The sequence below is a fragment of the Typopeltis vanoorti genome, chromosome 24, assembly GCF_054136105.1.
Source record: "Typopeltis vanoorti isolate ZY-2024b chromosome 24, IOZ_Tvanoo_1.0, whole genome shotgun sequence".
Classification (NCBI taxonomy): domain Eukaryota; kingdom Metazoa; phylum Arthropoda; class Arachnida; order Uropygi; family Thelyphonidae; genus Typopeltis; species Typopeltis vanoorti.
This window is the reverse complement of record NC_143572.1, coordinates 78,054,330-78,081,428: the sequence shown is the minus strand read 5'-3', so window position 1 is coordinate 78,081,428 and position 27,099 is coordinate 78,054,330. Positions and strand designations below refer to the sequence as shown.

The window sequence follows — 27,099 nt, the reverse complement described above, 5'->3', positions numbered from 1 at the left end:
GACTCTCAATCACTTCCATACTATTCATTACTTCATTATTCACCAAAGTCTCTCCCTTACTTAAACCTGGAGTTTACTTCAGCTAAAGTATGCTTACTAAATAACTTAAGGAAATTACAACGTACAATAGAATATACATTAAATTAAACTTTAATATATTTCCAATATTTCGGCAACGTCACATTGCGATCTTCAAAAGGAACTTACAATAAAGACGTCCACACAGGCACTAAACACAGTAAATGAAAAAGAAGCGAGGTAGCTATGGTTTGCCTAAAAGTCCTGATGGTGCCCCCTAGCAGGCTATGTAGGTATTCTTGGCCATTGGGCTGAAGGTCTGATGTAAGCCTCCCAAATTTGGGGCAGTCTCATGCAACCAAACTTGTTGAGGTTTGGCATGTTTCTTAGGGCTGAGGCTGATTCCATGAATAGTGTTTCATATTTGAACTTGCTACAGTGTATTATTGTGGCTTTCTTCTACCCTATTCTGTGGTGTGTATCCAGAGCATGGTCTGCAAGACCAGAGTGGCTGTACTGGTGGAACCAAATGTAGTCCTTGTGTTTTGAAATTCTGATATTCGCTGTGCTGCCTGTTTAGCCAAAGTAGGACAACACTTAAGCTGCAAGGGACCTGGTATATACCAGGTAGGTTGGGGGGGGGGGGGGTCTTTAGTGGAGCAGATAAGGGATGCCAATTTTCTATGTGGTCTGTAACAAGAGGTCTTGTTTTTTTTTTTTTTTTTAAGATTTTGGTAATTTTTTCCAAGGTGCCTTAGATATAGAGAATGGTGATGGATTTAGAGTAATCCTTGTTGTGAAGGGATGGAGGGTTGTGGTTTACCAGTTTCAGTATTTTTTTTTGGGAGGGGGGGCAGGGTAGCCATTGGCTGAAAAAGTGTTGAGGATGTGATTTAGTTCAGTGTTTAGGGCCTTGTCGTTAGAACAGATTAGTTTAGGCCTGTTGTATAGTGTTTTCACCACTCCGTATTGTTGGTGAACGTACTTGCCTGTATGGGTGGGTTTTCTATAAACTGAGAAATCCAAGGTTCCATCAGGCTGGCGGGTGACTAGTGTGTCTAAGAAAGGGAGGCTGTTGTTTTCACAGCCTACCCACTGTGAAAAATCCAAGGCAGAGCTAGACTTTTGTACAGAAGTCCTCCGTGCCACTGACATGTTTCTTTATGGATGCCATCTTTAGATGCTAAAGTAGTGCGACAAACAAGTAGCAAAAACACAATATAAACAAAAGTTTCAACAATAACACTACTGAAGAATACTTGTATCCAACTGAAGCACAACTGCATCACAATTTGAGAGACAAAAAGCCTCACTATATTTTAATTTAAAAACACTTTTTCTAACATAGCTCAAAATGACTGCTATGTTCACTTGTGATACTAGTGCCTCCCTATTGTGCTCAGATTTAGTCAGTTCATTTTCATTGTGATGTGGCAACATCATGATGTTGGATAGGAGAAAAAGAGTTGATATGGTAGAGATGTTTAAGTTAGTGAGAGGATTTTATCAGAAAAATTCTAAGATGATTATAAAAAGAATTTGATGCAAGAGGGCAAGATCCAGAGGCCATCTCTGGAAGTTACATAAGACTATGGAGAAGAGTAGATTTTTTTACATGTAGAATTATGGGTGAATGGAATGCTCCAGAATATGTTGTTAATGCAGGGAGTGTTAAAGAATTTAAGATTCAGGATGATAAATATGTTGTCATTTGAATGAGTCTCCTACGATGCATCTACTGACTCCATGGAAGGTGTAATAATAATAATATTGCTCTATATTAGAACTTCTCAAATGGCAGCCCACTGGCTGTTTCTTGTCTGCAAGGTTGTTTGAACTGGTACACCAGTTGGTAGCTGAGGAGTATGAAAATTGCTGTCGGGGGAAAAAAAATCGGTACAAGTTTAATAAATATGAATTTGTTTTAGCTAAAGCTATTTTGAATTTGCAACTCATTTGAAAACAGCTGAGTTGCAGTGATTACTGATATTACCAGTCGAGCAAAGTAGCTGTTTGTTATGAACGTTGGTTCCTGAGAGCTTATATTTACAGTGCTTCCAGTATAACCATTTTATAATTTACTAGTCACCACAAGGTTTGGTACTTGATCCTCTGTTGTTTAATTTGTATATCAGTGATATAAAAAATGATTTGACAGGAAATATTCAGTTGTTTGCTGTCAATGCTAAACTAGGAAGAGCAATAGTAAATGTATATGATGCAGATATACTGCAGGGAGACTTAAACCGACTAGTAGTATGGGCAAAGGTAAATTGCTGCCAGTTTAATGTGGCCAAGTGTAAGGTGATGCACTTTGGGAAAAGATCAGAAGCTGTGTACTATATTGAACTGAACTACAGGAAACTCAAAGCCAGAGACTTGATTGTGATTGTAGATAGGAAGTTGATGTTTAGAGGATATATCTTGAAAGTAACCAAAACAGCACACGAGGTTATGTGGTTGTTGAACACACTAACAAGCAGGGATAGAGAAGTTATTGTTCTCCTATATAAGGCTTTAATATGGCAACATCTGTACTACTGTACACAGATCTGGATTCCTAGATTCTGTGGAGATGATCCAAAGGGGAGTGACAATGATTGTTGCAGGTCTGTGGAATTGTCTCTATTAGAATAGATTATCTGTAGGCTTCAAAATTAGCTGATAGGTAAAAAAAAAGGAGACTATTAGAAGCATTTTAAGTTATTAAAGGGGTTTTATAAGATTGACACAGAAGACTTTTTTCACTACATGGCAAGAATGGAGTGAAAAGGGGATCATCAGTGGAAGTTGTGTAAGGGTGTTGTTTGGAAAGGTTAGTGCTAGATATTTTGCTTGGAGTATAGTGAATGGGTTGCCATAGGTAGTTGTGGATGCTTCATCAGTGAATGAGTTTAAGGAGAGGTATGCTATGTGCATTGTGTGAATAACGGATCTTCCACGATGAGTTTTCTTACTCCATGGAGATACCCGTATAATAATAATACAATACAAATATCATCATGATAAGCATCCTCAAGAGGTGGACCAGATACTAATACTACACTGGTGCCCTAAACATAAGGATAAACACTATTTCTGAATATTATAACTGAAAATTCAGATGAATCAGCTTGTGGCAAGTTGTATAACTGACGATTTCAAGTAAAACTTGGATACACATTCAAATTTTTAAATTGCACTTAAAAGGGGTCGCATGGTACCACTCAACAGGATAAAAGGCAAAAAACTGCACTAAGTGAATTGTGTTTCAAGAAAGTTTTTTTGTGAGGGAATAAAGTTGCAAACTTGGATGTCTTGTAATGTTTCAAAGACTTCCCCACATGAAATCATATAGATGATTTCATGTGGGGAAGAATTATTGGAAAGCTTGAAGAAGGCTGCAGAATTACTGATATTGCCAGAGAGTTTAGAATGTCACACAGTATTGTATCCAGGCTCTGAACAGTGTTCCAGACGTTTACTAAGAGGTCGCCCCCTTGCTCCACTATGGAGCACGAAGACAGATTTTTGTTTATAACAGCAAAACATAATCGACGCACCATGATAGTCAGCTCCATTCATGCACAGGTATGCAGATATCTCTACAAACTGTGACATGACAGCTGTGACAAGTAAGCCTATATGCATGAATGCTATAGGTCTGCATCCCTTTATCCATAGCGCATTGCAGAGTATGTTTTCAGTGAGGTTGTATCCATAAAAATTGGACAAGACACCAGTGGGCTAATGTACTCTTTACAGATGAGTTAATTTAGTCTTTCCCCTGATTCCAGACTACACTTGATCTGGCATAAAAGTGGTGCTGCTTACCGCCATGAGAATGTTCTTGAAAGGGCTGTATACGGCAATGCTTAATGGACTATGACTGGTGAATGATATTCTAATAAAGTTATTCAGTGTCATGTTTAATTGTTCTGTGGTGCTTTTAGTGAAGAATTTGTTATTGATGATGATGCCACACCACATCATACACGAGCAGCAGAGATACTTTAATCCGAGGATAATAATCAAATTGAATGGCTAGTATACTCCTCAGATCTCAACCTCATAGAATATGCTTGGGATGTAATAGGGAGACACATTGCTGCTCAAAATTCCCTTCCAGAAAACAAATAAAGCCCTATCCTCGCTCTGAAGGAGGAGTGGGCCAGCTTTCCTCAAGAACTCCTGAATCACTTGATGCATGGTACAACATTGCAAGAGTACCATGGTACAACATTGCAAGATGCATGGTATAACACTTTAGTATGATATGTGGAGTGTAGGCTAGGATTAGGAAAGAAGAAATCTGTTGACATATTCCTTGAAGAGCTGGTGGTTGTAGTTCTTGGGAAACACATTATGAGAAAGGCTGCACCCAGGGCAGAGGTTAATGAAATAAATGCAGAAAAGGAGATGCGGGTTGTGTTTTTTTACAGTTGTACTGAAAAGAGATGTTACACAATTGCTCTTATTTTAAGAGGCCATCAGAAGGTCGAGGAATGATGTGTGTCCGTTGGAGCAGTGACCATGGAAGTATCTGTAAAAGAGACAGAACTTGAAACAGTAGGTCTGTGAGGGGAAAGGTCCTCTATGAGCCAAATTTCTCTCCTCTAGACAGCATCAAGAATGTGTAAACAATATGGAATTTGTATAGGGTTGAGCAGAAAAGAATACCTAGTTTTGTTAAGGAAGCTATCAATGTGATGTGTGTTTACCTGGAGAGGCTGAAGATAAATGTCAGTTCAGGGAGAGAGAGAGTAATCTGATCCTATCTGGTGATGGAAAGTGCAGCTTCGCTTCTAAGAGATGGGACTATAACCATCATAGGGGAAAGCAGTGGGCTTGTTGGCAGGCTTAAAAAAAAAAAAAAAATACAATATTATTTCCCATCACTATATTATACATACTGCAACACTGGGTTCAGAACTGAGTGGGAACTTTCTCATGTGACTGAGATGACCAAATTCATTTTCTGCAATTGAAATGATTTTCATAAAGGCAGCTAAAACAGTTCTAAAGATGGTGATGCTGAGTTTCCTGACTTGATTGCTTACAGTGTAAAGTGGTTAAGCAAGGAAAAATATGCCGAAAAGGATACGGGATTAAGGAAGTGAAATTTTGAATATTTTGTAGGAGAGTTAGTATTAAAATCCTCAAGATCTACCATGACCAGTGACCTCAACTCAGATCTCCTAGTTATATCCCAGTGTGGTAAGGTCAACCTTATAAACTTCAGTGCCACCAAAACTCAATTCTGTCTGATCTCTGGCAAGAAAGAGCTCACATCCCTCCCCGAGATATCTAAACATGATCAGATTTCTCTTGGACTGACCTACATCTCTTATCTTTCCTCTCTCACAGACATTCAGTTTCTGCCTTGTGCCTCTTCTCCAGATACTTTCATGGACAGTGCTCTGCTGAATTGCCACTATTATTTTTCCACACACTCCTCTGAAATCAGAACAGGAGCCACTGCTAACCAGCATCCTTTTACAGACCAAGTTGCTGAAGCAACTTCACTGCTCCCTCTTTCATTCTATCTACTTCTGTCCTTCAGAACAGTCTCTGCCACTCTGCCCTCCTCAAAGATTACAATTCTCAGCTGTTCAAACAAAATGTGAACAGACTTCTCCTCTCTTTTATTCCTGTTGTCCACACATGGCACTAATGTGCTATAGACCTTCTGGCCTTTCATGTGTGAATCAGATATAAAAAAACAACTAGCAAACCTACAATTTTTACTCTCTCACATTTTTTTCTCATTTCTTCCAACAAACCTTTCATATTCTCTCCCCCTCATACTACACTAGTGGCCAAAATTGTGGAAACCTTTTGGAAAATGTATTTTTGAGGTTTGATGGCTTATTACACCACTTTTTTTTTGTGTAATACCATAAAGTTATATATCAATGGAAAGATAATTTAATCAAGAATTTAATGCAACGAAGTTTGTTGAATTATCTGTATTCTATGAAAAGTTATAGCCAAATAACCAGAAAAAAGAAGCACAACTTGCTTAGGTTGATATGAAATCGCTTTCCTTCATTTGAATGTTGCCATTGAGCATGAGTGTGTAGAGAGCCAATCATGTGTCATCTTGTTTTGGCAATGAGCCAATAAGGTCACAGTATGATTCAGCTATTGATGTCATGTATTGGAGCTGAGAGGAGGACATTTGTCAGTGTGTTATGTGATTGCTATCAAGTTGGTTGATTTTGTTCTTTCATTTAGTGAGCTTGTGAAACATAATAAAATTAAAGAAATGGTGCAAAGAGTAGACTAGTCACTCACCCAGAAAGCATAAAATAGTACTATTAAGTGAACAAGGCTACAGTTATGGAGAAATTAGAAGAAAAATTGGTGGAAACTTAACCAATGGTGGCATTTCTAAATTTTTGAAGAGGTATAAGGAGACTCAATCACTACAAAACCAGACTGGTAAAGGCAGGAAAAGGTGCACAACAGCAAGTGATGATAGAAGAATTGAGAGACTGTGCCTACGTGACAGAAGAAAATCATCTGGGTGTATACAAGATGAAATGGTGCAATACAATGTGAAGTTGAGTGCAAGGACTGTTTAATGCAGACTGCTGGAATTTGGTCTAAATGCTAGCATTTCATGAAAAAAACCATTTTTATCTCTCAAACAAAGGTTGAAAAGATGCTAAAACCCATGTTAACTGGACAGCAGAACAATGGGACAGTGTTATTTGGAGTGATGAGACCAAAATCTCCCTGTTTGGTAGATAGCATAAAATACGTAAGGAGAAGAATCGGAGAAGATTTGCATCCTGATTGCATTACACCTACCGTGAAACACCCACTTAGTGTTATGATCTGGGGTTGTATGACATCAAAAGGTGTGGGCAGAATTTGTATGATTAATGGGAATATAAATGCCCAAAAATACATAAATGAAATACTTGAGCCCAAACTGAAGCCTTCCGCACGTGATCTTTTCCATGATAATGAAGCATTTATATTTCAGCAGGATTCAGCTCTATGTCATGTTGCTGCTTTGTGCAAAATGTGGTTTCAGGATAATCATATTCCACTGCTGGAATGGCCTGGGAATAGCCCAGACCTTAACCCAATTGAAAATCTATAGAGCTGACTAAAAAAATTTGTTAGTTAGAAGCAACCCACCAATAAAACCCAATTAATAGAAGCAGTAATTCAATCTTGGTTTCACATTATAACAGCTGCAGAACTAAAAAACTTGGTTCACTCCATGGGAAGGCGTTGTAAGGCCGTAATTAACGCTAAAGGTTACCCAACTAAGTATTAACTCACATTGTGAGAATTTTTGTATATCTCATTTTTTCTGTGTTTCACTTTTCTTCTTTATAACTGCTGTTCTAATAAAAAATCCTTCATAAAAGTTATTGCATTACATTCTTGATTAAATTTTCTTTCCATTGATATATAATTTTATGGTATTACTCAAAAAAAAAAAAGTGGTGTTATGAGCCATTAAACCTGAGAAATATACTTTTTCCAAAAGGTTTCCACAATTTTGGCCACTAGTGTATATTTGTTGCTACTTTAAATTATTAGTTCTAACAAGAACTACCATCTAGTTTACTTTTCTTTTCTGTTTTACTATTATGTTTGTAATATTTTTTCAATTTTTGCCCCTGGGAAGCTAGAAGTAGTGACTCCCTCAGCAAGCACAAATTTTATGATTGAATCACCATATCATATCAACCTCAACCTGTTTTTTCTTAGATTTTAATTCACTTACCTTATTATTACCCCCAAATTCGGTGCTTTCCTTCCTCTTCTGATCTTTCTTCTTATCCTGTCTAATTTTGTTAAATGTTTTTCCAGTTCTCTAATCAATTATTTAATAATTTCATCTAATTGGGTTATTTCCAGTGTCAGATTATTGTCGATTATGTTATCATAATCACTGCGGCAATGTTTCTGCTTATTGGTTCAAAGGTTCTGCTCAGTAGTAACTACTTTAACTTGCACTTTAGTCATTGCCATGACTGTTGGGTTTTTGGTGTCATTCTTAAGACTATTTAAAATTTAAAAAAAAAAATGCTACTAAATGCACTAGTACAATAAATACACTAAACTATAATATACTAAGAAATACTCACTAAAGCAACACAAATTACCCAATTACTGAAATTTACTTCGGTGAAGTAAAATATTCAAAATTAAGTGGTTATTGAATACTACATTATTTCTTAGCTGAATAAGAAACTCAAAGAGAGGAAATCTAATCTAAGAATTTCATTCAGAATATAGAAAACTATATAAAGTTTGGTGAGACCAAGCATAAGCTAACACCTGGTAGTGCAATGCTGGGCAACTTGTAGTAGTAAAATATTCAAAATTAAGTGAATTTTGAATACTACATTATTTCTTAGCCGAATTAGAAACTCAAAGAGAGGAAATCTAATCTAAGAATTTCATTCAGAATATAGAAAACTATATAAAGTTTGGTGAGACCAAGCATAAGCTAACACCTGGTAGTGCAATGCTGAGCAACTTGTAGTAGTAAAATATTCAAAATTAAGTGAATTTTGAATACTACATTATTTCTTAGCCGAATTAGAAACTCAAAGAGAGGAAATCTAATCTAAGAGTTTCATGCCGAATATGGAAAACTTTATATATAAACTATATAAAGAATGCTGGGCAACTCTACTAGTTTGGCTTACGCTTGGTCTCGCCGTACTTTATATAGTTTTCTATATTCGGCATGAAACTCTTAGATTACATTTCCTATCTTTGAGTTTCTTATTTGGCTAAGAAATAATGTGGTATTCAATACAAATTACCCATTTTTCAGGAATGCATAGTGTCAGATATGCACAATCTTATTGTTCATTTTCCAGTTTTATATATATGGTCACATTACTACTTTAAATAGTCTCTAAATCAATATTATCTTCATGTTATTTAGAAGAATCAATTGTTCTCTTTATTTGTTCTTTGTTTCTTTAACATAAAACACTGACATGGTACTTCTCTAATTCTTCTGCTGATTCTACTTCTTTTCCATGATACATCTTAGACTTATGGTGCATATCTTGAATTTTACTGATCTTGAATTTGAGTTTGTTTCCATTTGTTTTGACTTTTCACTATTCACCTGAGTTAACCGCATTTTCTCTTTTCACTTACCTTATCATTACTACCAAATTCAGTGCTTTCCTTCCTCTTCTTGTTCTGAACCTTCTTCTTATCCTGTCTAATTTTGTTGAACAATCTAAAAATATCAGGTTGCAATGCCCCATCTGATATGACATTTTATCATATTTGGCCACCATGTCCTTTGATTTAAGCCAATACAGAATGCTGTTTGGTTTGCTACATCTGAAATTGCCAGCCTATTTTCATTCATTTAATATCCAGGTGGATATGCCTATTAATGTACTAAGAAATGGTGAGGACTTGACAGTAAGTTAGCGGCGCTGAGGTTTTCTCCCCTTATAAAAATAGGTGATGTGGTGGTCTCCTCCCATATTCAGATTTGACCCTTAAGCAACTCTGTGGGCTCTATTGGCCCCCAAATAGAGACAAATTCCACATAATTGGTGGCAAATGAGGACAGACAAGCTACCTACACCTTTCCAGTAGGACTTCAGAATTTTGAAGTCTTTCTGATAACAATCACTATTGAAAGTATTCTAAATAGTTATCCTTTACTGTTTTCAAACTACATAATACCTTTCCCTGAACACTTAATGTTGCATATAAAATGCCATCAAAATATCAAAAAAACAAATAATGTTTGATGTATTTGACACTTGAAGTAGCTACTAATTTTGATTTGCTTTTTATATGGTGCATATTCTAATTCTGCCGGTTGTAATTTTCCTTAATGTTTATCTTTACTTAACCAAGTTCACTCGTCTCTGTGATTTTCCACTTTTAGAATCAAGTCTGTTTGTTCTTATGTCATATAGCACTTTTCTGATGGCAGAGGCTGCTGATCTTACAGGTAACATAAACAGTTATTGTGTGATTTTCTTTCTTGACTACTTGTATTAGAAACTATAACACATTTTAGGAATATTAGTCAAGTGAGTTTTATTATGTTACTAGTTTCACCAATTTTTGCTATCGACATCTTCAGGGATACAATTGGTAAGCGATATAAAGGTAACAGACTAAGTTTTAACTGACAGTTCTAATTCATACAAAATTAGTATTGTGTGAGACAATGCACGTGTCTCGGGAACATAATTTATTTGTTACGAGACATAATGTAATTGGTGTGAAAGTTCATTTAATTAGATCACTAAACACATCAAAGAAATGAACTTTCACGCCAATTACATTGTCTTGTAACAAATAAATCATGTTCCCGAGACACGCGCATTGTCTCACACAATACTAATTTTGTATGAATTAGAACTGTCAGTTAAAACCTAGTCTGTTACCTTCATATCGCTTACCAATTGTATCCCTGAAGATGCCGATAGCAAAAATCGGTGAAACTAGTAGGATGATAATAAAACTCACTTGACTAATATTCCTAAAATGTGTTATAGTTTCTATAAACAGTTATTATTCAGAACAAATGTAAAATGTCATGTTAATCTAAAATACTATTCTAGTTTTATTTAAGATTTTTTTAACACAAATGTTTGCCATAGTTGATGGAATTCAGTTCTAATAAAAATAATTTTTTTATAGCCTATAAGTTTTTTTTAACCCTTTTGTAGTTGTGTATGAAGGGATACAACTTTTAAGATTACTATAGGTATAGTTTCCTTATGCATGATTCTTTAAAAAGCATATCCAGTAATAGCAAATTATAAAAGTGGAGGAAAACAGACATTAAAACTTATTTGTAGAATTTTTGCCTAAGTTTCATAGGTATCTTTGATCAGAATTACAGAATTGCAGTCAAACAGTAGCAGAAAATTCTAAAAAGTGCCACCTTAGTATCTAATGCAAGATCACTAAACCGGTTAATAATTTCCTAACAAAAATAAAAAAAAATTATATATATATAAATATAAAAATATCAGTATTAAAATATAATATAAAAGTTGTTCAGGAAAGATTAGCAGATTTAAAAAGCACTACTCCCATACAGGGGATTGATGTAAATGATTGAATATGTGTAAGTTAGGAGAGCTGAAGTCATAACACCTTTCTTTATAGAGACATTCTATAAGGAAACAGCTTTTATGAAGGACTCTTCTCTTGTTCCAGTGAACTCTACGTTTAGTGTCGATAGCATGCTCAGTAAGTGCTAACTATTCAGGCTCATGATATTTAATACAAGACTTCTAGATGAATAAAATCAGATCTTCTAGTTTTTCCAAAATAAGATAAGCTGCAAGAGCATGGAATCTGTTAGACACCTGGAAAGCCTTATAGGTTAAAGCTTAGGAGAAGTAAGAAAGGGGGAGATTTTTCTAATGGGGCAAATGGCAACAAAAATGTTCAGTGGTTTTAAAATTTTTGCTGTGTGCAGAAATGCCTTACACATAAGGGATAGGAGTGGGAGTCATTTCTTCTGCATCTAAAAAATGAGCGTAATGAAATAAGGTCCTAATAATACCAGCCTTTTGAAGAGCCAGCCTGGTTGGCTAAGTGGTTAGCATGTCTGCTCTCCAGCCAAGGGGCTGCAGGTTTAAATCCCACCAAAGGCATGGATGTTTGTGATTGTCCCACTAACCAATTACCACATGTACTGTTGTGATTTGTGTCCTGGTGCAGTATGACTTGGATGTCTTTGCACCATAAAAATTCAAATTAAAAAAAAAAAAAGTTTGAAGAACATATGTGTTATATTAAATGTATGTCTGAACAGCCTTGACTTGCGGAACATGCTGTCTCTATTAAACATTGAGTTCACTGGAACAAGACATGAGTCCTACATAAAAGAATAATAAATTTAGTTTAATCCTTTAAACTAAATCTATAATAAATTTAGTTTAAAGGATTAAACTAAATTTATTATAGTCTAACCAAGTGAAAAATAAACTTTAACATATTTCTCTAAATCCAGAGTAATTTAATAAAAAGGTGGCACACCGTTTAGCAACTCCAATAGGTAGAGATGACCTTGCTATTGCTTCTGCCTGGTATCTCCACATCTGGGCCTGGCTCCCACTGAAGAGACCTCAATAAAGGTCAAAACTAGTCTGGGTAGTGGCCCTCCCCTTAATGCATAACATTATACATATTCTCAAGGAGATGTGTTTTGCATTATGAGAGATACTGAGATAAGAGTGATGTTAGCTTGCTCCACCTTTGCAACGAGTTGCCTGGTGTTCTACTACCTTACCCCAGTCCTGAAGAAACTTTCAAGCACAAACTTTGTTTGCTCAAACTTGGATAAAGAATTAAACTAAATTTATTATAGTCTAACCAAGTGAAAAATAAACGTTCTACATAAAAGAGGTTTCCTCGTGGAACATCTTTATAAAGAAACTTGTGAAACCATTGTTTTTAACTTGATCATATTTGATAGCCGTTAATATCCCCTATACGTGAGATGGTACTTTTTAAATCTGCTAATCTTTCGTAACTTTGTGTGTGTATGTGTACATCAGTATCCACAGAAAATTTTCCAGATGTGGGGGGAAGCAAAGCTTGGAGACAAATAATTACATCAATAAATTTTTATTTAATTATTTTTTTAAATTTTTTCATAAGTAGATCAGGGGAGAGTGGCCCGTTTGCCCCCTCCTCAACGGACACCCGTGTGTGTGTGTGTGTGTGTGTGTGTGTGTGTGTGTTATTTATTTTGTCAGTTAAGAAATTGACTCTTTTAGTTGTTTTACATTAGCTACTAAGGTGACATACTTTGTTATTGTTTGGTTGCCATTCTGTACTGAAGATGCATATGAAACTTAGGTGAAAATTCTACAAATAAGTTTTAACATGAGTTTTCCTCCATTTTTATGGTTTATTATTATGCCAACCTGCAATATCTAATATTGAAACAAGAAAAGAGTAATCCATGTTTATTCTTATTCCAGTTATTTTTATCTACCCAAGAATAAGCAGTGAAACAGTCCATCTTATGAAGGACTGTTTCACTTTTTAGTTAATTCAAAGACAGATAATTGTCTACTGTATTTGAACATTTGTATATTGTAATTTTGAGAAAAAAAATAACAAAAATAATATATAAAAATAAAATAAATTAAAAAAAAAACATGTTTCAGTATTGGAAAGTGTGAGGTGAATGAGAAATATGTGAAAATAAAAGATAATTAGGTGAGTTTCCTTATTTGCAAGTGTTTTTATGTATTACAAAAGTGTTGGAGTAAAAAAAAAAAAAAAAAAGTATTGATTCAGAATAACATGGCAGGAAATATTATCAACTGTAAAAATTAAGTGATATAGAAGTGCAATAGAGAGTAGATGTATAAGCTATAATAGTTTCATGTTTTAGTAGAATTGAAATATCATTGTCTGATCAATAGTAATCATTATGTATTCTATCACCTTTTGATCTATTAGAAATTTCCTTCCCTTCATTATCCACTTTTGGCCTTGGAAGTGTTTGGAGAAACTCAAGCAGTAACCTGCAACATTTCTAGGTCATTCTTCTGAATCTCATATAGTGACGTGACTCTCCCTTTGGAAGTTTTTCGTTTTGCCTACCCTCTTCCTCTTATACATAAGTGGCAGTCTTGAACCTTGCAGTGTTTAAGAAATAAACACTTGGAGAATATTTACAACTAGTGTTTGTATATCTTGCTACCATTTCTTCACTTTAGAAGATAGAAAATAAACTGTCTGTATTTCAACTAAATTTGAGGTATGCAGATGATACCACCTTTCTAGCAGAATGCAAAGAAGATTTGAAGGAACTTATTATGAAAGTTAAACAAGAAAGTGGTAAATATGGTCTTAAACCTCAAAAAGACAAAAGTTATGACAACATGTGAACTTAATGATTTTTGAAGTAGATGGGCAGAAAATGGAAGCAGTTAACAATTTTGGGATCCCAAATTGATAAAGATGGTTATTGCATCGAAGAAGATTATTACTTGGAAAAAAATCAATGACAAATTTAAGCAAGATCTTTAAAGATAAAGATATTAGCCTCACAACAAAAATCAGAATCATGAAAGCAATGGTATTCCCTGTGGTGCTGTATGGATGTGAAAGTTGGACCCTGAGAAAGAGTGAAAAAAGGAAGATAGATGCATTTGAATTATGGGTTTGGAGATGCTTACTAAGAATACCATGGACTGCAAAGCAAACTAATAAATCAGTGATAGACAGAATAAAGCCAGATTGCTCCCTATGATCATCAAGCAAAAATTGTCATACTTTGGGCATATTATGCGAGAAAATGACAGTCTGGAGAAGATGATGATGCTTGCTAAAGTTGATGGAAGCAGGAGAAGAGGAAGACCAAGAATTAGATGGGTGGATGGAGTTAAAGAAGCAACTGGAGTGCGCTTGGAGGTTCTGAAAGACATGGTCAGGGATAGATCGGAATGGAGAGTGCATGTTTGTGGAGTCACCAGGAGTCGGAAACAACTCGATGGATCATAACAATTTCAACTAAAGCGCAGCTTTCTTGTTCCATAAAAATCTTTTGGATCAAAATCTTGTTTTCCATACTTTGTACTAATTTTGAGAATCTCTGAGATCAAGTATCTTCTTGGGCAAACATCTGCCCCCAGACTTTCCTCACAGAAAAAAAAAAAGTCTGTCTATTTTTCTCTTGTGTAGTGGTTATGTTGTACAAATTCCATATCTGCCTAGCAGTTGGTTGATATTTATTTGTATAGCCTAACTGCAAATCCACTGAACTGACTCCTCAATTTTCACCCTTTCTGCCTCCATTATTGGCGCTGCTTTCCATTTTGTCTATGGATTACCACCTGCAGCTCTTCAACTCAAATGTAAATAAGTTGAAAGTTTATTTTTTCACTTGGTTAGAGTATAATAAAATTAGTTTAATCCTTTATCCAAGTGTGAGCAAACAAAGTATCTTCAGGACTAGGGTAAAGTGATATAACACCAGGGCAACTCGTTGCAAAGGTGGAGAAAGCTACCAACACTCTTAACTCAGTATCTCCTATAATGCAAAACACATCTCCTTGCAGATATGTCTAATGTTATGCATTAAAGGAAGGGCCACTACCCAGACTAGTTTTGACCTTTAATGAGGTCTCTTCAGTGGGAGCCAGGCCCTAGTGGAAATACCAGGCAGAAGCATTAGCAGGTCATCTCTACCTATAGGAGTTGCCAAATGGTGTGCCACCCTTTTTTAATAAATTACTCTGGATTTAGAGAAAGATGTTGAAAGTTTATTTTTTCACTTGGTTAGAGTATAATAAAATTAGTTTAATCCTTTATCCAAGTGTGAGCAAACAAAGTTTGCGCCTGAAGTATCTTCAGGACTAGGGTAAAGTGATACAACACCAGGGTCACTTTACCCTAGTCCTGAAGATACTTCAGGCGCAAACTTTGTTTGCTCACACTTGGATAAAGGATTAAACTAATTTTATTATACAAATGTAAATAAGTCCCTTCTTTATGTATGTCTCCCCACCCCCATTGCCTTCCCTCGGCTGCTATACTAAAACTTCTACGGTATGATATAAGCATAAGAGTTAAGCAGGTTATTTTTCCCTCATTGGAGATTGATCAAAGACAAGTCAGGTGTTGTAATATCCCAAGGGCATATTTTCTCTTTGAAACATAGTTTTTACTTGCCAGTTATTCTGATGAGGATTAAGGATATGTTGAGGACATAGGAAATTAAGAAGTGGTATTGCTGTGCTGTCAGTATACAGACTTGAAAGCTTGGTATTGTTATAGGAATTTAATAATTAATACATACCACTGTTTGGAAATTAATTAAAGATAATAAACTAGGGAGAACAGGAAAGGAGGAATATAGAATCTTCTAGTAGGATAAGAGCTAAAGAGGAGTAGGGGACAATACTGGGAAGCAGAGAATTCTGTCCACTCAGAGTAGAAGGAATAACTGTGTGACTGCTTTGGAGCTCTTTGGCATGAGATCTACTCTCATTGGTATTGATTATCCTTGCAATTAGATTGCAATAGACTGATATAGTAATAATAGGATGGAATATTTTAATTATGTGTAAGATGATTTAAAAACATCTGGACTTTACAATTGCTATTTGCTCTAAATCCTACTTATTCTCACTCCAAATTTTTATTCAACTATTTGCTTAGTCTTTTCTAAAGTATGTCTACACAAATCTTTCCTGGAACACCAAGTAAGGAAATTCTCTGTAATTCTCACATTGTGTTTTATTTTATTTATTTTTTATAAATTGGCATGATAAAATCTCTGATGTGTTCATCTTGAATTCAGTTTCATTCAGTTCATCACTTAGGAGGTTGAATTGATCTTGAATTTAACCTCCCAGTGAAGTTACTGGTCCTTTTTCATTCTTTTTCTTTGCTTTTCTTAATAATATTCTTCAGGCTACTTCTCCCAACTCTTTCTTTTTTTTTTTTTTTTTTTTTTTTTTTTTTTTTTTTACTATTCTTTCTTCCAGACCACCATCATTGGGATCCAATGCCCTGCTGCCATGTTTGCCAAGTGGTGTGACCTGTGGACATTTGGAAAGGGGGATCCTGGTAGTCTTGCACTACTTTGGCAAGATGGGCTGTCCTGGATGACCCAGCCAAGATCAATCAGCTAGTGGACTTGCCTGCAATGATCAATGGTGTTGCAGTAAGCCTCTCATCCCATGGTCTGGGGTTGAGACCCAAGGCTTTCTGTAGTGCAGGTATAGTGTCTGGGATAGCCCTGGCCATTCCACTCCCAAGAGCAGTTATTGTTTGCCAGTCTGTGGGTGGCTCTGTGGTGGGTGGGGAGCTCTGGCTGAAAAAGCATCTTGAGCATGAATTCTTCATCCTCAAATGTTTCAAGGGCCCTAACAAGATCTCAACTAATACTATAGATACAGCATTTGGTAACAAAAGATGTGTGATACCAGTGTTTCTGATCATCCATGCAGCAGGTGAAAAGCCAGTAAGGAAAATGTCCTTGTTTTTTCAAAAGGGTTTAGAAGGATTGGCAGAACTGGCATTTAAGAAATTACATTTTGGTTGATATCCTTATGGAAACATCAATTCAGCACCATTCTGAAAAACTGCTGAGAGCAACATCAATGGGTGGAATACCAGTCACAGTAACAGCTAATAAAACACTCAGTTCTTGTAGAGGAGTGTTATCAGATTGGGATCTCCTTGATGTTCAAATGAGGAGATATGTTCGTAGTTTAAAGATCAGAGAGTGACAAGCATGAGGCACACTTTAATTCATAGGAATGGTCTTGTTCCGACCAGGAACATCATATATAATAATAAATTTAGTTTACATCATATATATCAATATGATGCGATAGAAGATACAGTTGAAGAAACAGTACCAGAAAAAGAGAAGATCAAGAAGAAATGGATTACACAAGAAACACTGAAGTTAGTACAGGAGAAAAGAATGTTGAATATAAGAAGGGATACATCAGAACAAATAGAAGAGCAATATAGAAGAAAGTGTAATGAGGTGAAAAAAGCAGTCAGAATGGATAAGATGAAATGGTTAGAAGCTCAATGCAACAATATAGAACAGTACACTATGGAGAGCATAAAACAAGGGAGGTATACAAAATTATCAGAACCATTAATAGAAAGTGGCAACCAAAACAGACCACAATTAAAGATGAAAAAGGCAAAGTATTGATGAATAAAGAAAAAATTGTACAGCGGTGGACAAGATACTGTAGTGAGTTATATGAAGAAAAACTAGATTCAGATAGCATTGGGAAACTGACTGAAGAATTGAAGCAGATATCACCATCAGGTAATGAGCATGATATGGACATTTTAAGAGGAGAGGTAGAAAAAGCAATAGGACGGCTAAAACACAACAAGAGTCCTGGTAACAATAACATTACTAGAGAAATGATTACATATGGTGGTGAAAGTATGGTTAGAGAAATGCACCAACTATGTAATATGGTATGGAAAGAAGGGAAAAATGCCAGAGGAGTGGACATTTCAATATTAGTAACATTATACAAGAAAGGAAATAAGCTAGAATGTAAAAATTATAGAACAATTGCCTTGATAAGTCACCTTGGTAAAGTGATGATGGTCATATTGACAGAAAGATTGAGAGCACAGTTGGAAGCATACCTTGCAGACGAGCAAGCAGGATTTAGGAAGGATAGAACTACAATTCAACAGATTTTGACAATGATGTTAATAGCAGAGAAAGCTAGGAGAAAAAAACAAAAACATATGTACTTGCTTTGTTGATTTTCAGAAAGCATTTGACAGTATTGACCAGAAAGTGACATTAGCAGTTCTGGAATCCTATGGAATTGATAAAAAAAACTAATAGCTATATTAAAAGATGTTTATCAGAATGCAGTTGCAGCAGTTAGAATAGGTGGTGATTTGAGGAAATTGTTTAAAACAAGCAGAGGTACTAGACAGGAAGACCCAATATCACCAAGCATTTTCATCACACATTTAGAAAGAGCAATGGACAAATTGAAGGAAGATGACAAAGGAATATCTGTACACGGAATGAGAAATAACAATCTGAGATTTGCAGATGACATTGTTATTATTGAAGAAGACGAAAGAGAACCACAAAAAACACTAAAACTGTTAAATGAGGAAGGGAAGAGATTTGGACTTGTTATGAACTTGGAAAAAACAAAGACAATGGTATTTGGTGAGAAGAACATGAAACAAAAGATACAAGTGGATGGAACTGATATAGAAAATGTAGAACAATTCACATATTTGGGAAGTAAACTGACATATGACTTAGACTGTAAAAAAGAAATAAAGATCAGGATTGCAAAGGGAAGAACAAATCTGAAGACCATGGATAACATCTGGAAAAGTAAAATGATCAGTCTGCAAACAAAACTAAGAGTACCGGAAACATGCATGTTCAGTAGTGTACTGTATGGATCTGAAATGTGGGTAATAAATAAAGAATCAAGAAAAAGAATTTTGGCATTTGAAAGAACTTGTTACAGGAAGATTCTAAGAATAGGATGGGTACAGAAAATCACCAATGAAGAGCTCTATCAGAAGATACAACCAAAACAGAATCTAATGCAAAAGATTATAAAACGGAAGCTGCATTTATTTGGACACATCTGTAGAATGAGTGAGGACCAGAAGATAAAGACATTTATGTTTGGTATTTTGGATGGTTTAAACAGAAGAGGTAGACCATACAGAGAATGGATAGACGATATAAAAGACTGGTGTGGAATGGGTGTACAAAAACTGCAACACTGTGCACCGGACAAAGAAAGGTGGAAGAAGATAGTGAAACAGGCATCAGACATCAACGGGCAGTGAGCCCATGGTTCGTGATGATGATATATCAAAAGTAAGGGTGATGTTCAAAAGTAAGCCTCCAACATCTGTAAAAGTAGGGTATATTCATTGTCCTGTTAGATTGTACATCCCTAATACACTAAGATGTGGACATGCTGAAACTGCCTGTCATGGCTTTACCACAACATCGGTCACAGGTAGTAAAGAGCATGATAACAAATTTTGTTCAGGCAAAGTCAAATGTGTCAACTGTTAGAAGGATAATCCAACTTCTGTGCATGTCAGAAGTTGGAAAGATGAAAAAGAAATGTTAAAGATTAAAACATAAAATATATCAGGATGCAAAAAAGGAAGTTAACCACTACCACATCTGTCCTAAGATCTTCATATGCTGAAAATGTAGCAGTTAAGAAAATGTCAATAGCATCTCAAACTTATGTCCAGTCCACCATCTAATAATTTCAACATAGCTGAACTTTATGATTGTGAGTGTGCTTCTATGTTGAGGGCGTCAATTGCATGACCAATTGATGTGCTGAACATAGATTGGATTTTATCCATATCATAATATATTATATTTTCCAGTAGAACCAACTGTAGTCAAGAATTATTGCAGAAGTTCAGTTCTCGATGCCATAAAGTTCATCTTACATTTATTCACATCTATACTATCGCTATTCCTCTCATACATTGCATTCCATGCAATTCAACTACTTCTCTGTGCAGAATTGCTAGTTATACTCATTCCTTTGCAAATTCCAAGAATGTGTTTTGTTCTTGCCTTTTAAAAATTTTCTGATGTGCTTATATGATGAACAGACTCTTGACAACAGAGATTTCATTCACCCCTCCTCTTCCTTTTTACCAAATTCTACTGATTACATTTTCTTATTCTGCCCTTACAACTGATTTTTAAGAGTATGCATATTATCTTTGTTATCCTGTTATATCTTTCTAATGTGTTTTCATCTCTTTCGAATTCAGGTCACCTAATCTGTATCCATTATAATCTGATCAAGGTCTTAAAGAGTAGAACCACCATATCTCTATCTCTGCAAATAAGCAACCTCCTCGCTATTGTGGCACTTAGCATGAACTGCATGAGCTTACCAACATATCCTTAAATTCCGTTCCCTTTTTAGAACTCATGTTCTCAATCACCCTACAATTCCTTTTCTTCTCTACTTTCTCCAGTATAGTTTTTCTAGAATATATAGCTTTCTGTGTTTGAATCCCAAAGGATTTAAACTTTACACTTGGTCACATTAAACTAATATCCTCACTATGTTGAAATAAGTACCGAGACACCTCCTATTTTAAAATGAAACATAGTGATATGAATATTCCTGTTATCACTCATGGTCTATAAAGCAAACAGATATATCCTTAGTCAACTATACACTGCTTAGAAAAAAGTCAATGAACACTCCCATGAACAAGGTGCATCATGCCATCTAATGAGTCATGTTTGTAGCCTTTATAACTTGGAGGAATGCAATGCTTTCAAGTTAGTGCAACTGTGTGTGGGGGGATGAAACAGCTGTGAGAAAGGAACTGACAGTTTCAAAGATACATTGTGATAGGATGCCATGTTGCAGGCCTATCTGTTTGGCAAATTGTTGACAAATTGGGCCATCCCAGGTCAACAATCAGTGATACCATACTCAGATGGGAGTGCAGGGAGTCAACTGCAAGTGCTACCTGCAATGGATGACCCACCACTGTTACCGAACATAACTAAGGTACTACGAAGGAAAATATGTAAAAATCACCATTCCTCAGCTGACACGTTGAATACAGAGTTTGTCATCAGTAGGAACACGAATCCACACAAAAACATTCAGAACCGAGGCTCACAACACATGAGTTTCCATGGTAGGACTGCAATATGCAAGCCCCACATTACTCAAATCAATATGCAGTGTCATCTTCAGTGGAAGATGCCACTGCAAAGAAGTGTGTACAATTGGATGTGGATGCTTGGAAAGCTGTGTTATGGAGTGATAAATCGCACTACATCCTCTACTGAGCAGATGGGCAGATGCCTGGTGAATGTTTCTTACCAGAGTGAGTAACTCCAACTATGAAATTCAGAAGTAGCAGTGTGATATTATGGTGCACTTTTTCTTGGTTTGGCCTTGGACCTCTGTTTGTGGTGACATAAACACTGAACTCTGAGAGGTATCTGAACATTCTGGACAATGCAGTGCTTCCTGCTTTGTGGTGTTTCTACAGAACTGACCATTGTCTCTTTCATCAAGACAATGCACCTTTGCACTGTGCATCTCTTTCTCCCCCATTTGAAGAAGAATCTTTTATTTATTCTCATTCTTATCCAGTGAAAGAATTCTTCTTAGAGCACTGTGAAAAATCTCTGTGCATAGATATCGGGTCATCTCGCTAATTTCTGTCATATCTTCTGATTGCCTCCAGTGCAAGTTAAAACACACCCGCTTTTAAGTTTGAGAAATCTACCTGATTGTTGTCCATAATTATTATTATTACCACCCCAAGACCTCATGGAGTCAAAGAATCATCTGGGAGGTCCTTTTATCACACACACACACACAGCTCATCATACCGTGTTTTAAACACATTCAAACTCTTTGCAGACACCACATTCTCAGGCAAGTCATTCCAATCATTCACAACTCTGCACGAAATAAACCTGCCTCTCACACCCTCTTTATACAGTTTCCAGGGATGACCTCCGGTTCTCCCCTGATCTCCCACTATTCTCTGTAAAACTTCTCCAGCATTGATCCTATAACAACCCCTTACTAACTTGTAGGTCTCTATCATATCTCTCCTCTTACTCCTGTCCACCAGACTCTGCAAATTACATCTTCTCAATCTTTCCTCATATTCGACATTCCAAAGGTCAATCTCCTTTGGACCCTTTTCAACATCTCTTCATCCTTCTGAAAACCCGGTGACCAAATCTGGGCACAACAGTCCATGTGTGGCCTAATCAAAGCCTTATACAACAGAACAAGAATCTCCCTACTTCTACACATCAGTGTCCTCTGCATCATTCCCAGAAGCCTTTGTGTTGTCTTCACAATTTTGGCCATGTGTCCCCTAAATTTTAGATCCTTATCCACTATCACCCCCAGATCTCTTATTTCCTCTACCTCCAACAATATATTCTCACCAAGCATAAATTCTGCATTCTGTCTTTGTTTTCCAAATTTTAAAACCTTACATTTTGCAACATTGAACTCACTTTATACTTTATAATGTATAAAGAATTTTCATCTGAAGATGAGTAAGCCAGTCATATGCAATAGGGTTATCCTCATTGAAACTTCAGTTCCTTCATCCTTCTTTTGAAACAGACAATTAAATCTTCCTGAAGGAATTCAGCATCAGCAGTGCTACTTATAATTATTTCCAACTTTGTATCAAGAATACATATATTTGGCAGAACTAATAGAACTAACTTGTAATCTTAAACATTACTTGAAAACATATGTTTACAAGCATTGTATCACATGTGTTTTCTTAGATATTACTAAGAACAATCCAAACTGTAAGATGATTTGCTAACATATACTGGTGTCCAAAACCTAAGGACGAACACTATTTCTGAAGATTATAACCAACAAATCAACTTGTAGCAATTTATATAACTGACTATTTCCAGTAGAAAGCAGGTACACATTCAGATTTTCAAATTGCGTGCAAAGGGATTATGTGGTAGCACTCAACAGGATATAAGGCAAAATGCTGCACTAAGCAAATTGTATTTGAAGGAAGCTCTTTTCATGAAGGAATAAAATTGCCAACCTGGATGTCTTGTAATGTCTCAAAGACATCATGTAAATGACTTCATGTTGGGAAGAATTATTGGGGAGCTTGAATGAGACTACGAATTACTGATATTGCCTGAGAGTTTGGAATTTCACATAGTGTTGTATCCAGTCTCTGTGCAGCATTTCAAACCAATGGAATGCTTTCCAGATCTTTGCTAAGAGGTCACACTCACTACCACATAGGATGAAGACAGATTTTTGGTTATAACTGCAAAACGTAATCAATGCACCATGAAAGGTCAGCTTGCCAGTTAGAGAGACCTATTCCATGCTGAAATGTTTATCTGCATTGTTTTCTGTATAGTTTCACTGTACATTAATTCCTTAACTATGTCCTTAGGACATTTTTGTAACTTTTTGCCAAAAATGTATTGCAATTTAATTTGTACTAAATATATAACACATTTTTTGTGTAGTATAATTTATTAGTATGCTGGCAATAAATTTGTCCAGATTTCGATGTAATTATGAAAATTTTTTCATATATAGTTAAAGATGTAGTTTGTCTTTAGCTTTTCAACACGAGTATAGAAAATATATTTCAGTAGTCACAAAGTATTTAGTTGTCTGTTGGACTTTATTTGTCTATGTTTAATGTATGATATATAAAAAAGTGATAAACTTGTATCTTAAACAATATTACAAAACTAACCAAATTTTTATTGTATTTTTGTTTCCCCTGCAGGAATTGTGGCTGTTTTATTTTGTGGAATCTGTCAAGCTCATTATACATATAATAACTTATCTCTGGAATCACGTGCAAGAACAAAACAAGTAAGCTAACATGCTTGTGCAATTTAATAAACAGTACTTCACATATTGTAGTTTATTTTCCTGGAAGTATGTATACTTGATTTTTTTGAAAAGAGAGGATACCTTTTAGAATTGATTAAAAAATATATATATATTATAAAGCAGTATTAAGTTTCAGCAAAATACTACAATTATTATTACACCCTCCATGGAGTTGACAGACTCGTCGTGGGAGGTTCATTCAACTGACAACATATTTATTATATAGAATCTTAAAATCTTTAACATTCCTAGCATTAACAACACATTCTGGTAATGCATTCCAATCACTGACAATTCTGCATGTAAAAAATCTACTCCTCACACCCTTCTTCACCACACTTTTACATAACTTCTAGGAATGATCTCTGGTTCTACCACTCTCACCTTCTACTCTTTATAATCCCCTCTGGATTAATCTGATAAATTCCTCTCACTAACTTAAACGTCTCCATCATATCACCTCTCTTCCTCCTATCCACCAAACTTTGCAATCCACATTTCTTCAACCTCTCTCTACACCCAGCATTCCAAAGTCCTGATATTGTCTTAGTTACTCGCCTCTTGACCCCTTCAATGTCTTTAAATCACATTGAAAACCAGGTGACCAGATCTGAGCACAATAGTCCAACCTACCTTACAGTGCCTTATACAGTGGCATAACCACTTCCTTATCCTTGCATGTCAGAGTACTTATCATAGCAGCACCACAGCATGCAACCTTTGCAACACTAGCTATATGCCCTCTAAACTTCAGTCTGCTGTCAACCATCACTCCCAAATCTCTCTCATCCACTTTCTGCAGTACAGTACCATCGATATAGTACATAGCCTTATATTTCTGCACTCCAAAATGCAACACCTTGCGCTTACTGATATTAAAACTACAACCCCACTCTCTTGTCCAAGTAAAAAGTCTGTTTAAATCTTCCTGAAAGAATTCAGCATCAGCAGTGCTACTTATAATTATTTCCAACTTTGCATCATCCTCAAATAACTGAATATCCCTAGTCAGTCCACATGATATATCATTTACAAATGCAGGGGCCGAACCTGGGGCATGCCACTGATTACCCTTCTTTTTTGAGACACTGCTCCATCATACACAACCTGCTAGTATCGTTCAGAAAGCCAATCTCTGATCCATCTAACCAATATACTATCTATTCCCATCCTCTGCAGCTTGTTCACCAACTTATTTGGTAATCTATCAAACACTTTTGCAAAGTCCAAGAATATCACTGTATATGATTCTCCCTTATCTATCACACTCGTCACTTTATCATAAAATGCAAGTAAATTACTAAAACAGGACCTAACCTTTACAAATCCATGCTGACATCATAAAGAATGCCATGTCCATCAACCCAATTCTGTATTCTATTCCATATCAATCTCGCCAACACCTTGACCACAACTGCAGTTATACAGACCGGCCTATAATTGAAGACTTCACTTAGAACCATGCTTGTGGTGTGGTACTATTTTGCCTTCTTTCCACTCCTTAGGAACCCTACCAACTGCAAAATTTTCATTAAATAATCAGATGAAGGGCATAACCGACTGTGGTGTACATTCATTAAGAATACATGGTGATATGTAATCCATTCCCACAGCCTTATTCACATCTAACCCAACCAACATCTGATACACCTCTGTTTCTTTCACTTCCAATTCTCCTAATACTTGACATATTGTATAGGATCATTTATACCAATATGATATACACTGATAAAGTGCTCATTCAGTAATTCAGTATATAGTATATCCTTTACAGCTGTTATTCTGCTGCCATGACTATGCACAAGTGTTAATCTGCCATAATTATTCTTTCTCTTGCTTGCCATGTAGCAGAAAAATTTCCTTGAGTTAACCTTGGCCTGACCAGCCAATCTCCTCTCATTCTGCACCTTTTCTCTCTTTACCATGCTTGTCACCTTTCTAGTCTGCACTTTATACTCTTCATGGATATGATCACCACTGTCTTGTACCTCCTCCACCTTTTCTTTTCCAGCACAGCTTGCTTGATTTCACTGTTCATCCATTTCACTCCCATTCTATTTACTCTCTTAACCCTCAGTATGCAGTCATACATTGCTTTTGTCAGATACTGCCTTGTGCATTTCCATGCATTGTCACCATCTTTCACACTCAGCTCATCTACCCAACGTACATACTAACTGACTACAGTGCTTCTTGTAATCACTTGCTTTATGTTTCCACATGTATCCATTTTTGGCAGCGACCTTTTCTTGTTTCATGACTTCCCAAATAAGTACCTCATGATCACTCTCACCCAATAATGGCAGTGTCAACAATTCATTAACAACTACATCTTGTGAAGTCATCACCAAATCCAAAACATTAAAGCCTCTAGTTGCTTCAGTCACCTGCTGCTTAAGATTCTTATCTCTCATAAATTCCACAAACTCACTCTCCTTGTTTTCATACACTATCTCCTGCTTCCAGTCTATATTCCTGTAATTAAAGTTCCCATCGTGATCACCTTTGTATGCCCGACTGATTTACCTAAACATTTCACCATCAGTATTCTCTGCATTACCCGGCCTATAACATCCTATCAGATATATTAATCTCTTTATTTCGACCTTTGCACCACACAGATTTAAAATCTGTGCATGCACTAACTTCCACTCATTGTGGACATAATTCCTCTGCAATCATTAACAGCACCCTCCCTCCTCTTTTCACATCTCTATCCTTCCGGAAAATTTTATATCCTTCTATTCCTGACATCACATCCTCTTCAGACAATGAAATTTCACTTATTCCAATTAGTTTTGGGCATAACGTCTCAATCAATGCCACAAACTTAGCTCTCTTGTTTCGAATACTCCTTACATTTGTGTATAAACATAACTGCTGTGTGTTTGAGGCCATTCTACTAGCACCAATATTCTATATTCTAGCTGCTATACTACACTTCTCTCTTCGGTTTGACCACTCCCGTTACTCTGATCCTGACTGTGATTTCCGTTCTTACCTGTCTCATCCTGACCTTTATCCATTCCATCACCTTCTGCTGCTGCTGCAACAACTTCCTCAAGTTTCTATCAACATTCTTCTTCTCCCAACTACATCATTTGTGCCCACGGCTTCCACTAATTTTGATGCCCAGTATTTCCTTTTCTCAACGTATTTCCTGGAGTCCCCACACACTGATATACAA

General features: G+C 36.1%; 1 protein-coding gene across 2 annotated transcripts in view; it reads left to right on the top strand.

Annotated features, from left to right (window-relative positions):
* Nucleotides 1-27,099, top strand: part of LOC150093424 (sodium/hydrogen exchanger 7-like) — a 495,244-nt gene that overhangs the window by 220,670 nt on the left and 247,475 nt on the right. For both annotated transcript variants that reach the window (XM_090414003.1, XM_090414004.1), the window contains exons 8-9: nucleotides 9,859-9,964; nucleotides 23,803-23,891. In XM_090414003.1, the coding sequence (XP_090270129.1) occupies nucleotides 9,859-9,964; nucleotides 23,803-23,891 (195 nt within the window). The remainder of the gene's footprint in view (nucleotides 1-9,858; nucleotides 9,965-23,802; nucleotides 23,892-27,099) is intronic.